Genomic DNA, 16,009 nt, shown 5'->3' on the forward strand with positions numbered 1-16,009 from the left:
GGGAGGGAGGGAGGGAGGGAGGGAAGGAAAGATAAAGTGTGTGTTTGTATAAGAGAAGAGTCCATTGTCCTTTCTGCCTTGATTTGTTTTGGGGATTGGTTGGGAGCTCCTCCACATAGTAAGATATTCATACATTCATTCTTTCATTCATTCATTGTTTACTGCTATATACTGGACACTATAGTAGCAAAAAAGGCCCCAGCCTTCACAGAAGTCATCATATAGTGATGATACAGATAAACAAATAGCTGTTTACCATGTAGGGTGGTGAGTTTTTCAAAGAGGGGAAGTACGAGGTGCTTAAGTGAAAATACAGAGTGGTGCCTGATCCAGTTTCTCTAAATAATAACCAGTAAGTTTAGGAGAGTAAATAACCAGTAAGTTAGTAAATGAGAAGAAAAGAGAAATGTGCAAAATGCTCAGTACTGGGGGCAAGGAATCAATTCCGATGAATCCAGAGAGGAGAATGTAAAGGGAAAGGCGGTGAGGCAAGATGCTGCTTTCCAGTACAGCGGAGAGCACATTTCTTCTGGAATCCTTGTGTTTTAACATAATCTTTCTCTTCAGGTCATTTGTCAGTTGCAGTTCCTTAAACTTAAAGGAATTTGCTGGGTGACTCTTACCCAATTTTTTTTTCTGAGTTCTTAGGAGAAATATTAGCATTCATAGCTTGTAGTTAACACGGAGCATAATGGTTTGGGCCAAAAGAGGTAATTGCTTGAAGTTATTTAAGTGGCTGCGAAGTCTGCATTGCAGATTAAAGGGATGTTGTGTTGGCTGAGTGTTTGGTTATGACTCAGTCACCCTTTATTTACTTTTCTCAAGTTGCTTGTCATTCTTAACTGGTTTCTTCTTACTTAACTCTTAAGGATGAGGCTTGAAAAAAAAAATGGTTGAGAAAATTATTCATTTACTCCAAGCCCTCAGTATCTACTCTTGGTCTTGGATGGAAAGCAAGTACTGGCCCTCAGAATCTCCATAAGCTCAGTTTCCCATGGACTTCCTGAGAAAAGTATGCATTCTAGACAAATGGGCTGTCTTTCTTACTTACCCAAGCTTTAGTTCCAAATACTTAGCCAGCCTCTTTTTCCTGGTAAATTGGGCTGGGCTGGATAAAGATTTAAAGACCATTTTCCTCTTCCCCCTTTTTTCCTTTTTTGCTGGAGACTTGATCTAAGGCTGTTTTCTCAAACTTTAGCTTACATTGGAATCATCTGGCTAGCTGGATACCCCATGGTTTCCTGGACCCCACCCACAGAGTTTCTGATTTAGGTCTGGATGGGGCTTGAAATTTTGCATTTCTAAGAAGTCCCAGGTGATGTTTGCTGTCAGGGTACCATACTTTAAGAACCAATAATCTAAGGCAAATCTAGGGACCTAAAGATTCTCTAGTCTTTCCCCTATGCTCCCAACTTGAGTTCCCATCTTGGCTAAACAGAAATAACTCAAAGAGTATTCCTGCAAAAAAGAAACTTAAGCTGAGGAAGAGGTCAACCTAAGCCTCCAATCTCATGGTCCCCACTCTGGAACCCCAGGACTTTTTAAAGACAGGGGTCCTCTGTGACCAGGGAGCCCTGGGTTAAGAACACCTTGAAAGATCCAGGAGAGACCAGTATGGAATAATCTGTGACCTCTACCTGAAACTGTATTTATTTTGTGCATGTTGCCCTTTTGTTTTCTATTTTCCCAGACCTTCTCAGAACTACTACTGTTAGAGCAAAAAGGGCTGAATTATCCCTGAAAATTGTTGCATATGGCTACCACCTCCTACTAAGGGAGAAGTTGTTGCTTTTCTGCATGGTTAAGTATAGACATCTACCATGTATTCTGTTAGTTCTGTCCTTGAAAACAGTGACAAGTTCTACTTCTGAGAGAGGGAAAAAACCCTTACTCTACAGTCTTTCATTTGCAAGTATCCCAGGATGGCCTAATCCTCTTATTTCTCAGAACTTTTATATTCTTTAGGGCTGATAATGTTAACTCTGTTTATGTTAAATTCTCAGTAGCAATAAAATACCCTTTGCTCTTTACTGCCCCTTAGTAAGAACAGAAGTACTTTATTTCAGAGGCATAAAAGATAAGAAAGAAGATGATTTTTACTCTGGAGCATATTTATGATATGTCAAAACCAAATTCTATTAAAATGGATTTATTATTTATGAAAGAGAGAAACTCGGTTATTATACATTCCTTTCCTCAGGCTTCTGTATCCCCCCACCACAAACACTATATATATATATTTTTTTTCCTAAAGGTTGATATATCTTGCATGCTATCAAAAAAATTTCTTTCTAGCAGTCACTTCTATAATTCACTGCTATAAAAATGATTAATATGTATGTACACATGTTCTCACTCATAAGTGGGAGCCAAGCTATGAAGATGCAAAGGGATAACAATAATATGGTGGACTTTGGGGACTCAAGGGAAAGGGTGAGAGTGGGGTGAGGGACAAAAGATTATACATTGGGTACAGTGTATGCTGCTTGGGTGATGGGTGTACAAAATCTCAGTAATCACCACTAAAGAACTTATTCCTGTAACCAAACACCACCTGTTCTCCAGAAACCTATTGAAATTTTAAAAAGATTAATATACAAACTATCTTCTGTTTCTGAAAGATCAAAATATTGTTAAGCCAGGGGTGGACTTACTACACACTTAAGAACATGACCCCTCAGAGGACTTCACGTGTAGATAGGTTCCACTTCTGCCACTGAGCCCTCCTGTACCATTATTGCTCCCTAGCTTGAGCCTGGCCTGCACCAATCTAAAGGTGAATGGCAAGGGATTATCAGGCTGGAAAACCTCAGTCATGGACAACTATGTACTTTTAATACAATTTCAGCTCCCTGACATGTTCTAGAGGATTTTGAAGGACTGGCATAGGAACTCAGATGTCATTTCCAAGGGAATTGCAACAGGCAAACAACCCACATCCAAGCAATCTTTTGAAACAACTCAGTTCTTCTCTTAGGAAGCTGTTGTACTTCCTTCATTGTATTCTAATTTCTTTGAAAACTGATTATTGCAGATTGAATTAAATTGCCAGGGCTCAGAACACAATACCTGAAAACATGGCACCTTGACATACTGAGTATTTTGAGCTAAAGGAAATTGAGAAAACTGCAGAAGCTGGAAGGTCAATCTCTGACCTTCTTTCCTGAGACACCTTCATGTGACAGGTATCCCACTTTATACCTGGAGGAAAGAAATGATAACACAAAGATGCCGAGAAGAATCTAAAGAGACTTCTTAGTTCCCCCCAGTTCATGACCATTATATCATAACCACTTTTGTCTAATCGTGCTTCTATATGACTATCCATTCTTTATTAAAACTAAACATAGAACTATACAGTTATCTCTGTTTCTGTCTTTGTTTCTGAAGGCTCCTTTGTCACGTAAAACTTACATTAAATAAATTTGTATGTCTGTCTTGTTAATCTGTCTTTTGTTGTAGAGGGTCTCAGCTATGAACTTTGTGATGAATAAGGAAAGATATTACTTTTTCTTCCCTAGAATATATTGACAGTTATTCATTATATTTAAATTAAGCTGAATATCTAAATACTCCAGGCAACTAAGCATATTTTAGACATGTTTTGTAAAATCCTGATAGATTGAAACCTATAACGTGATCACAAACATCACCTAATACATTTATAAACCTGGATCTCTACCCCAGGTAACTAAGCATATTTTAGACATGTTTTGTAAAATCTCGATATAACGGAACCTGTAGCATGATAACAAATGTCACCTAATAAATGTATAAAGGCAATACACTTTAATGTTTTTATTCATTAATAAAATATTTAAAGTGTATTCATCTATTTTTAATTATTAAATTTTAAGGAAGTTATACTTGCCCCTCAATTATGCTTAATATTAAAGTACGAGAGGCAGGGACAAATAGTGAATGCTTGCTTTCTGTTTGTATTTTATTCCTATGCAATTTGTGTTGTTTTTTAATACACTCCAGGAAATTGTTTTTAATCATGTGATGCTTTACAATAGATAAATCATAGCAAAGGCCATAGATTTATTATAGCCCAGAATTCATTAAAGACTAATTCCAGTACCATCACAATCCGTTTTTTCCCAAATATAAGTATTGCAGAGGTTTCAGTTAACATTCATTTCAGTCAGTATATTAAGTAACTCCATACTAGGTAATGAATAAGGATCAGTCATAACTGGGATGTGTGAAGGCTCCCATTGTACAGTGAAGGTTTTAAATTCTGAAAGGGAAGGACAGCGTTTTACAGCTTTATGTATTTATCTCTTCCTGTTATTTGTTCTTGCCAAGATTTCTGCTAGAAAACATAGACATTAAGACTAATTTATATGAAAAGAAACAAGTTTTAAAATTGTATCCTCCATTTGCTTTAGAAACTATTTTTTCTGGAATATAAAAATTATAGTCACTATGAATATTTTAAAATACAGGAAAGTATTAAAGAAAAGAAAATTACCTAAAATTGCATCAGCTAGATGAAACTACTGTTTGTTTTGATATGTCTTGCTAGTCTTTCCCGTTATAAAATAGTGTGCATTTGTAAGCAATATGTATATAATATATAACATAAAAATTTGGATCAGACTCTCGTGCAATTTTATAGCCTGTGGTTGTTTATTTTCTTAACTGTATGTTGAGAGCATTTGTGTTTGCTTCACAAGAGTTGTGAGTACTTTTAGAAACTCTCCTAAATTTGCTATTGTTAAGCAAATAACTATTCCTTTAAAGTATTATTTTTAACGGGTACAGTATTTAAGTACTAGAGTGTATTTAATCAATTGCTTAGTGGTGTTTACATAAGACCAATATTTTTCTACCATAAACAGCACAACAGTGTTCTTGTACATAGATTTTGTACACATGTACATAGGATACATCCTACTGGTAGAATTACTGGATAAAAGAGTATGGATATTTCAAGGCTATAGAAATGTATTACAAAATTCTTTTTCACCAGATAGACAAGAATGCCTTCACCCCATCCCTCAACAGCATTGCATATTATCATATTTTTCATCCTGTACTCTTTGTATATTTTTGAAAAGGTTATTTAATGGCTTAATAAAAATGGAGGTATTTTTGCAAATGGGGAAAGTTATCACTAATGATACAATGTATTAATGTCAAATTAGATTCTTACTTGAGGTAAAGCCATTTATTTAAAAGCCCTGGATGATCTGATGACAGCTTGTTGATCTGTTTTTAGAAATATAAGGATATCTTATTTGAAGATTGAAGAGCAAGGCACTGAAATACTCGTGATAGATTCAGCTAATTTACTTTTGGTCAGTGGAAATTTATCTCAACTCTCTATGTTCTGGAAAACAACCTTGGTTGTGCCATCATGAGGTCATTTAAGGTCATGGGTTATTTGGTTTAATGGGATTTGTATGGTTGGATGGGGAAGGGATTAATTTGTTCTGGAAAATTTTTTTGTCGTAAGGTTGAAGTTAAAAGTTACACTTGATAAAATTTATAACTGAGTCATGGTGCATTTATTCACTTGAAAGCTATATATTATCAAGAAGAAGCAAATGCTTTTTCAGATGAATTCATTTTTTCACAAATAGGAATAAAAAGTGAAGAATACCTTGTTTGGCTTCTGGGGAGCTGCAGGATTTGAAGTTTGTATTTATTGCTAAGATGCAAATTTGTTACAAGACATTTGGAACCCGGGGAAAAGTATGCAGAAGTAATGTCATTAGTCCTCAAAGGGGCTTTGAAACAGAAGGACAAGAATGATCTGAATTCATTTCTAGATGAAGTTTATTCTGTACTTTTCTTTCTGTCTTCCTCTGATGATTCAGTTGAACATACATATGTTGAATGACCATTCCCTTCAAATCAGAGCAGTCTCTACTGCATTCCAAATTTATTTGTCAACTTTTTAGTTCTTTTAAGAAAGATGTTCGGCTTCAGGGGGCCCAATATATGCATTTTCTGGGCTACTCTAAAAAATTAGCACAAACTAGTGGCTGAAAGTAACAGAAATTTATGCTGTCACAGCTCTGGAGGCCAGAAGTCTGACATCAAGATATTTTCAGGGGCACATTTCCTCCAGGCTGTGGGGAAGAACCCATTCCTGGCCTATTTCACCTTCTGGTGGCTGCCAACTCTTCTGAACTGTGGCTACATCACTCCAATCTCTGCCTCCATAGTCACATTGCCTCCTCCTCTTCTGCTTGTGTCAAAACTTCCCCTGCTTCCCTTTTATAAGGACATTTAGGGTCCACTTGGATGATGCAGAATAATCTCCCCATCTCAAGATCTTTCACTTAGTCTCATATGCTAAGTCCCTTTTTGCCCTGTAAGGTAATATTCACAAGTTGCAGCAATTAGGAGGTAGGTATCTTTTGGAGGCCATTTATTCAGCCTACCATACCCAGGTACCTTAGATATACCTGGTTTTACATACTGCCCTCTGTTCACTCTATACCAGAACATGAGGCACATGTCCAGAGACAAAAAATTCCTTGTGGAAATATTGACCTAAACTGGTCTAGGGTTGGGGGTGGTGGTGAGGGAGGGTGAGCAGCGCTGACTCTACAGTTGATCCAACACATCTGAGATAGGTGGTCTGGTAATTCCTGAAAACCACCTTATAGGTCTAGCAAGGAAGACAAGACAGCAGGTTTAAAGACTCAGGACAGAGTAGGCTAAGAAAACCAAGTAGGCTAAGAAAACCAAATCTCTTCCTTGGTTCACCCCAACCAAATGGATGGAAGGCCATCTTTGTGGGTAATACACATGTCCTACTTCAATATTTGGCCCCTCGACAGCCTGCCTCAGCCCCCTTGTGTTCCTCCTAACTCTGCCAGTTTCTCATTGTCGTCTTTAGAAGGAGCTTTTGCCACTCGTTCTGGAACAAGACCTTCTAGGACTCCCCTTCTTTCTTGTCCCCAGCTTCCAAAGTCTCTGCAGTCCAGAGAGTTTTTCCTCTGCTCCAGTGCAATAGCTAATCCGATCCAGTTGCATGAGGATTTAGAAACAATGCAACTATTTAAAAGCTTTCTGGCTTCCTTCCAGTAACTGCTCAATGTGTTTACACTGCAAGAGGTTTCGGGCTGTCTGTTCCTTGACAATGTAAATTCTCTTTCACTTCCCATGTTCCTCAAGGAGAAGGTGGATCCTTTCCTGTGGGCACTGGATGGTGAGGCGATGCCATTCTAGGAGGTAGAGGAGACAATTAAACCTTGAAATATCTTGTAAATGAGGCCTTGGAAGGCAAGCTAGAGAATTTGAGAAGAGGAACTTTTGGCATGGTACAATCAAAGCCTTTTTTTTTTTTTTTAACCAGTTGGCTGTGGGTGGGGATTTGAGAGAATTGCAATAACAATGTAGTTATAAGGTGGCCAGTTCCTCCCCTCTTTTAAAAAGAAATAACTGTCCCTTTAATATTCTCTGCAGTCACTGGGACTATAATGTGTACCTTCATTTGTTCCCATTTTAAAATCAATTATCTGGATCAAACTGTTGTCAAACACGATTGGCTGGGTCAACATTTTCTAGTCTGTAGGTCATCATTGTGCCATGTATGTAAAATAAGCCAGCTAGTGTCCCTGATGCCAGGGCCCTGGGAAGTTTTCCACAGCTAGCACAAAGAACAGCCTCGACCACAGCCACTAGTTTAAAATTGAGAACATTCAGGATACTCCAGCATCATTTTGCCAGAGTACTACTTACCTTGTTCTGAACCCCAGTGCTCTGAAGGAATAAACAATGAAATGAACTTTCACCTCCACTGCAGAAGAGATTAAGGTCAAAATTACCCTCCTCCTTCCATCAGCCTCCTTCACCCTCAAAGTTCTTCATGTAATGAGACTATTGTGATGAAATTAGTACCCAAGGTAGAGACGAATATTTTACTAGTTAAGAATAGTAGCGAAACATCATACACAGGGTACTTATGTTGATGCTGGGAGGACCAGAGTTAAACCAATGAAAGATGACGCAAACCGTAAACAGCTTTTGTTTGTTTGTTTGTTTTTATTTTTGATATAAACTTTTTGTATCCATAAGCCTCTTGTTGATTTAAAATGAAACCAAAGGGACAAATTAAAAGGGATGGTTGTCAGGAGTGAGACAATCGTAGAACACATACAATCCTGCAGAGAGAGATGTTTTGCCTACCATTCTTCACAGCCTGGCAAACTGGGGTGGCCACCATGTTGTTTTTCAATCTATTTTTCAAGCTAGCACTTAGCTCTCTGTAGTTGGTTATTAAGAGGGGGGATCTGTGGGTCTATTTTTCTCTGCAGATCTGTTTGATAGCATAGAAGGCATGGATGCACATCATCTACCTTGGAAGCTTGTTTCTAAGCTCCTTGGGTAGAAGCTGTGTGGTTATGTGTGTACATACATGCCGTATTCACCAAGCTATGCAAAAGGTTTCAAAGTCAAACTTATTTCTTCTGCGTAACTGATAGAAGGCTTTGTATGCTTTGATTATCGTCTCCACGTTCCCCTTACCCTCAGCCTTTGGTCACCACAGTTCTACTCTCTGCTTTTATGAGTTCAACTGTTATATATTCCACATGTAAGTGAGCACATGTATGTTTTTCTTTCTGTATCTGGCTTATTTCACTAAGTATAATGTTCTCCTGTTCCATCCATGTTGTCACAAATGACAGAATTTCTTCCCTTTTTTAAGGCTGAATTCACTGTGTATAATACACCACATTTTCTCTAGGCATTCATTTGTTGTTGCATACTTGGGCTGATTCCATAACTTGGATATTGTGAGTAATGCTGCATTGAACATGGGAGTGCAGATATCTCTTTGACCTACTGATTTCAAATCTTTCCAGTAAATGCCCAGAAATGGGATCGCTGGATCATTTAGTTCCTCAAAAAACTAAAATTCCATTTTTAGTTTTACGTTTAAGCCAAATGTATTTTAACTTTGAAAGATATATACTTTATTTAGCTTTTAAAATATTCTGATTAAAGTTATACACAGTATTCTCTTAGAATGCTCACATTCGCCTTCTTTAATTATATCCCACTTTTCATTGTAAATGGTGTGAGTTTGTGCTGCAGCCACCTCCTCCTCCTCATCCTCCCTTCTGCCCCCACCTAAATCTCCCTCTCTCTATATCTCTCACTCTTGCTCTCAGTACTTGCCAAATATATATCCAACAGAAAACAATTAACTTTTGCTTTTACTCATCATTGTTTTACTAATTTTTTTTGGGGGGGTACATATTACATATCTAGGTTTTGGTTTGTAATGCTCTCATCTTTTCTTTCTAAAATGTTTATAATTTCTGCTTAACTCAAGAATGATTTAGGGGTGTATGTATGTGTGTGTGTGGGGGGGGTATGAATGTTTAATTTCCATGTATATAGATGTTGTACACTCTCTGTCATTAATTTATACATTTCCTTGTTGTTGTCAATGAGCATGACCACCATATTTTCTGCCTGTTGAAAAATGCTGAAATTTCCTCTAGGGCCTAATCGTGATCAGATTTTGAGATTGTCATATGTGTGTGGGTAGCCAGGGTGCAAAGGAGGGAAAGAAAAAAAATAATATACTTAGAGAGAGAATAAATATATTAAGAGAGAGAATAAAGCTTATTAAGTACTGTTATTTAAATTATGTTACCTTGAGTTATTTAAGTTGTTTGTACTAAATTATTAAGTATGATATTCAGATCTTCAAGATTCTTACTTCTTTGTCTTCTTCTTCTGTTAATTTCTGAGAATCATTGTCTCCTGTTTGTGACTTTGCTAATTTCTCCTTGTACTTTGTCAATTTTCAAATGTTTTGATGCTGTGTGGTGACATGCTTAAATATTAATGGCAGTTAATATGATGTATTATTACTGTCTCTGCTTTTTCTCTTGAAGTCTGTTTTGTCTCATATTATTGTTATACCTATCTTCTTTTTTTCTTAGCATGTGCCCATGGTATCTTCTTTCATCCCTGCATTTTCAAACTTCTTAGATAGTTTTCAAAATATTTCTGTAAACAACCATAATTTTACCTAATCGGAAAACCTCTTTTATAAGTGAATTTAACCAATTCTTATTTACTGTGCTTAGTGATGTGTAATTTTATTTTGTGTTTTCTACTTATAATATGTTCCTGTCTTCTCTCCATTCTTTATCTGCTTACTTTCTAAAAGAGGCTCAAGTTTCTTTTGCTATTTCTCCCCTGCTAATCATTTGGAAGTTATATTTTTTTAATTTTAATTTTCTATAGGATAACTCTTAAATTCATAGCACCCATATTTAAACTCCAATTTTCCTACTAATGTCTAGAGTTTTTAGTAACTCTGTTCGCCTCCCAAAATGGTTTTACTTCCCTTTGTCTCAAACTTCGTTCCTCCAACCACCTCACTGGCCACAACTCATATATTGATATAATCTAGGATTTGGGTTGGCTAATTTTTAAATTTATTTTTTCTTTTCTACTTTTTTGGCATAGTACAATAAGACTTAAGAGTAAGCCTATTGTTTCTTTTTACTTTATTTTTCTTAACATTATTTCCCATATCTCTTTCTCTATATTTATTTTCCCCTGACAGAGTATATAATGCATTAAATTTTTCAAAGTAGATCGCTAAATCTTTCTGATTACTTACAATTCTGTAAATAACTACATATTTCTCCTAAAAGTTGAAACAGTATTGAACACAGAATTTTAAATCCAAAATTATTTTCCTCAGAACTTTAAAACTGTCTTACTGCATTTAGTGTTGTGGATGATGTGACTGATAGCAGTCTTATTGTCATTTTACCTCTAGATTATCTTTTCTCTTCCTGCATCTTTGAGAGATTTCGTAATTTCTGCATATTTTGTGTCTTCAATGTCACCATGAGGTATATTTGGGGGTGTATATCTTTTCCCCCCATTTATACTACATGGAATGAGTGGATTTTTTCACTCTGAGGACTCAAATATTCAGGTTTCAGAAACGTTCTTCTACTGTTGCTTTATTTCCATCCCTCCGTTGTCTCCATATAAGGTTGTTAAACCTTTCCTTTCTATTTTCTATATCTCTCATGCATGCTATTTCTTTTGGTGTTGCTTTTTTTTATTATTTATTCTTTTTTGGAGATGGAGTCTCGCTCTGACACCCAGGCTGGAGTGCAGTGATGCCATCTTTGTTCGCTGCAACCTCCGCCTCCTGGGTTCAAGCAATTCTCCCTGCCTCAGCCTCCCGAGTAGCTGGGATTACAGGTGCCCACCATCACACCCAGCTAATTTTTGTACTTTTTTAGTAGAGACAGGGTTTTGCCATGTTGGCCAGGCTGGTCTTGAACTCCTGACCTCAAGTAATCCACCCCACTCGGCCTCCCAAAGTGCTGGGTTTATAGGCGTGAGCCCCCGCGCCCGGCCTGGTGTTGCATTTTGAAGAATTCCTTGGCTCAACACTTCATCTGAGTTTTCTTTACAATTCAGCTCATCTATTATTTCAACAATCTTGTTTTAAATTTCTAGTATCTGTAGTTAATTATATTTTAGGAACAGAATATACTCTGTCTTCCCTCTGAAAAAATCAGTATGCTGAAGTCAGGTCGTGTTTTTCCTGGTCACTGTCTTTCCTTGGGTGTAAGTTTTACTTGCCGTGTTTGGTGTTCTTCCATGTTCTTTGCATTGCTTAACTATTTGGTGACTCTTTGTTGTATGCTCATGCAAGATGTTTGGGTTGTAGTTATCACATACATACCATGTTGCCAACAAGAATGGGTAAAAGGAATGCTGAGTTCTTCCTAGTTGCAGGGAGCCACCCTGAACAGTGCCTAGCTTCTCTTTAAATGTCCTACTCACTGTCTATGATAAAACTGTTGCAGGACTTTTCCTTAGTTCAGCTGAAAATGGGGTTCTTTGTCCCACGGCCATGAAAATTCAAGCTCACAGACAATTTAAATGATGAGTAAGACAGGGTTTAATTGGGTTAAAAAGGGAGAAAAGGTGGCAACAGGGACTCTTACAAGCCCAGAATCCCTGCTAGAGGGCTTTCTGCCCGGCCATTGGAATTCCAAGTTCCACACAGAAGGAGGAGAGGCCAAGCTCCTCTCTGCTACAAACATTGTGAACATCCCGAGGCCCTACCTCAGTGGGCAGGCTGGTTGGAGTTTCTGCAGGGACCCCCTATGAGCTGGCTGTCTCAAAACCAGACGTTCTCTTGTTCTCCGCGTGGCCTAAGAGGTGAGGAACAACGGGGTAGGGGAAAGAGAGCCTAAGAGAGGGCTAAAGAGAGGACCAAGAGCTATAAAAAATTCTGGCTATGCCTACGTGATTCTGCAACTTATACCCTGTGGGCTCCTCCTGCCCATATGTTCACCTTCAAGCCCATAGTGCCCTTAGCTATTTACAGCAGACCTCTCTTATGTATTGATTTTGGTCTATGGTTTCCTTATTTTATCTGGTGCCTTCAGATTTAAATATATATATATATATATGCACATCTTGTTATTTTGTGGGATTTGGAGAGAATGGAAACTTCCCAAATGATCACCTCTGGTATTTCTTGATTATGATATCTGCAGGTTTAGAGAAAAGAAAGCAAGTTGGAGGTCAGACAAAGGGAAGAAGAAAAAAACTGTATTCCACATATTTGAAGAAAAGCTTCCGTAAACACAGAAATGCAAAGTGATTAACCATCCTCAATTGTTTTTCCATTTTATGTACTAATGAGCTACTCTTTTCATTTTTAGGTCTTGAATATAATCATGGCCAAACCTTATGAATTTAACTGGCAGAAGGAAGTTCCTTCCTTTTTGCAAGAAGGAGCAGTTTTTGACAGATATGAAGAGGTAAATAAGTGTTATTAATCTTTTCTCTCAAAACATTCTAATAATTATTAAGTTTCAATTACAGTATTGAGTACATATTCTTTGACATAAGTAAGAACATCTTTAGGATTTATAGGTTGGAGTTGTTGAAAAGAAGCAAGTTATGAGATAGAGTAATAATGATAATGATACTATAAATTTTTGAGTGCTCGCTATGTGCCAGATGACCTTCTAAACATTTTGTGTGTATGATTTTTTAAAATTTTTTACAACAACCTTATGAGGTTGTTGCTATTAATATTCTCAGTTTACAGATGGGTTTTATGTAGTAACAGTTTTTGCTTAATGCAGTGCTTTTAGCAGTCTTTCTACATATAACTTTGTATGTGTTATAAATGTAATAGTGATTGAACTTTGTGCCAGTCATTGCTTTGTTCATTTCATTGATACAAACCATTTTGACCAAAGCTTTGCATGCCTCTGATTCTATCATTTATTGTCTGTGCCCTTGCAAGGTGGTGATGACTCCAGACTTTCTATAGAGCAGGGGCTTTGGGCCACCAATCTGTTCAGAATGGCTGGGTAGGTGAATTAAAGCCTCATTTGCATTGTAAATGCATGATTTTTCTTCTATTGTACTTGAATTTGAGGTGACTTTGGAAGGAGTGTATAATGAAATTGATGTTTCCTTTACCGCAAAGTTGAATGTAAAACATATTAAAACTTCATTTAGAGTCAGAGTTGGTTATTTCAAAATCAATGAAATGTCTAAAGTGGCTAATTCGCTGATCTTCCCAGAGGTCGAGATTGTCAGATGTGGAAACTAGGTCTTCTGTGAGCTGACATAGCTTAATACTTGTTGACTTAATTTTTCTGCAGGGTGTATCATAGTACTCTCTAGATTTACAGGATAGTCACTTTTTCAGTAAACAAAGTTGTGAATGCTAAGGATGGACCTAAACATGGTCACTATTCCTTGTTTGAATTAAAATATTGAAGTGATGACTGTTCATATGTCTGAAATTGAAATAACAGTAAACTACATTCTGCTATAAGATGAAACAATAATATTCTGCCATCCAGAGACAAGCACTGTTCATTCTTTTGCAATTTTCTTCTAGTCTTTTTTCATATTTGTTTTTCTTTTTTTCTCTCTCCCATGGTTGAGATCATAGAGTAATATTTTAAAAATATAAAGCAGATCCCATTTCTCCTGTGTTTAAAATGCTTCCATCACTTCCCATTGTAGCATAAAGGGAAGTTCACAGAATGAAATACAAGGTCTTCTATAATTTGGCTCCTGCTTAATTACCTCACGTTCATTTCTCTCCGATTTCCAACATACACCGTATACTTCAACTATAGCAAACCACTTACAGTTTCCCCCATAAGCTATTCTACTACATGGTTTGTTTATGCTACTCCCTCTTCCTGAAATGCATTTGCTCCGACTAGTTTGATTGGTGAACTCCTCTTGTCCCAGAACCCAGATGAGAAATCTCCACTTCTGTGATACCTTCCTTGACCCATTCAATAAGAGGCGATAACTTATTTTTTGCCACCACTGACCTACCCTTGCATATTTTACACTGCCTTCACATTTTATTTAATGTTTCTTTCTCTCAAACTATTCTCTGAGTTTCTTGAAGTCAAGGATCGTATTTTACTTATCTTTTTCTCTCCAGGTACTAGCAGAATACCTGTAACCACCAAACTCTTTGTAGATGTCTAGCATCTAAAATGATTTTAGATCCAGTTGATTCCAATTCAGACTAATAATTCAGAGAAGGTAATTTTGAAAAGATTACATGCAATCATTGGTTCAGTATATCTCATACTGTTATGTAAGGAAAAGCTATTGGAGAATAAAGTACTTGACAAAAGTGAAATGTGCTTTGATGAACCAGAGATTCATTTGAATCCTTTTTATTTCTTGTGATTTTTTGGTTGTTAATCATCACAGCTCATATTAGGAAATACTGATCACCTGTGCTTCTAAAGGCATTTGCTTTTCCTCTGGATTCCTCTGCAAACTAGGCAAAGTTAGAAGAAAAGAACCCTTGAACAAGTATTAAATACAATGTAACTAAGCTTTCAACTCTTTCAAGTGCTATTTTACTAGGATTTTGAGCAAAAACGTTTTAACTTTATAAAACAAACATGTGTCTTCATGATAACATACCAAACCACAAAGCCAAAGAATATTTCAAGCTGGATGACAGACTGCTTAAAATAAAAATTATTTCCCACTCCTATAAGACTCAGTTCTTTAGAGCCAGAGCCATGAAAACATTTAAGGCAACAAAATGTAAGCAGAAAAGGTTCGTTTCTATGGTTGGTACATGAACAGCCATGAGGGATTACAGCTGAAAGCCAGTGGGAGGAACAAGAATTAGAGAAACAAAACCCAAGCATCCCTAAAGTGTACCTTTTGTGAAGGGGCGTAAATGCTGTCAGCACCATATGATAACTAATGTTATCATCATGAACTCAAATAGCAGCAAAAATAAAATTATATTCCTTGTATTTGTTTAAAGAAAGCAGCTGGGCTCAATGGCTCACACTTGTAATCCCAGCACTTTGGGAGGCCGAGGCGGGCAGATCACTAGGTCTGGAGATTGAGACCATCCTGGCTAAAGCAGTGAAACCCCGTTTCTACTAAAAATACAAAAAAATTAGCGAGGCATGGTGGCACATGCCTGTAGTCCCAGCTACTTGGGAGGCTGAGGCAGGAGAATCCCTTGAACCCAAGAGGCAGAGGTTGCAGTGAGCCAAGATCATGCCCCCGCACTCCAGCCTGGGTGACAGAGTGACACTGTGTCTCCAAAAAAAAAAAAAAAAAGAAGCAGAGAGGTATTTTAAACAGTGAGTAAGCCACTGTTTTAAAAATAGTCAATAAATGTAGTAAGTGCAAATGCATTTAAAGTTTATTTTATTATTTCTGCTTTGCTGAGGAATTATTTTTGAGGCAGCCAGATTTTTACAAATGACCTAAGTGGTAGGCTGTGTTGTAGCATCTGATTGTATTGCCATAACACTTCTAATTCTGTACTTCTCTAACTTTACTTGACTTACACATTACTTAAATGCAAAATATATTTTGTTTCCTAAGTGATGCTTAACATTAAATCTTTAAAATAGAGATTCGTCTCTTGTGGAGGAGAGAAATAGCAGTGCTTTTAAAAATACATGCAACCCAGATATCTCTAACTAAACCAGCCCCCTGACTTTCCTATAATATC

General features: G+C 37.1%; 1 protein-coding gene across 1 annotated transcript in view; it reads left to right on the forward strand.

Moving 5' to 3' along the window:
* The window catches only part of PLCB4 (phospholipase C, beta 4), a 293,921-nt gene that overhangs the window by 100,288 nt on the left and 177,624 nt on the right, over positions 1-16,009 (forward strand). Inside the window, exon 3 of the mRNA XM_011998921.1 lies at positions 12,690-12,788. Coding sequence (XP_011854311.1) covers positions 12,705-12,788 — 84 coding nt within the window. The 5' untranslated portion in view covers positions 12,690-12,704. The remainder of the gene's footprint in view (positions 1-12,689; positions 12,789-16,009) is intronic.

This window comes from Mandrillus leucophaeus, unplaced genomic scaffold, assembly GCF_000951045.1.
Source record: "Mandrillus leucophaeus isolate KB7577 unplaced genomic scaffold, Mleu.le_1.0 Scaffold116, whole genome shotgun sequence".
Taxonomy (NCBI): domain Eukaryota; kingdom Metazoa; phylum Chordata; class Mammalia; order Primates; family Cercopithecidae; genus Mandrillus; species Mandrillus leucophaeus.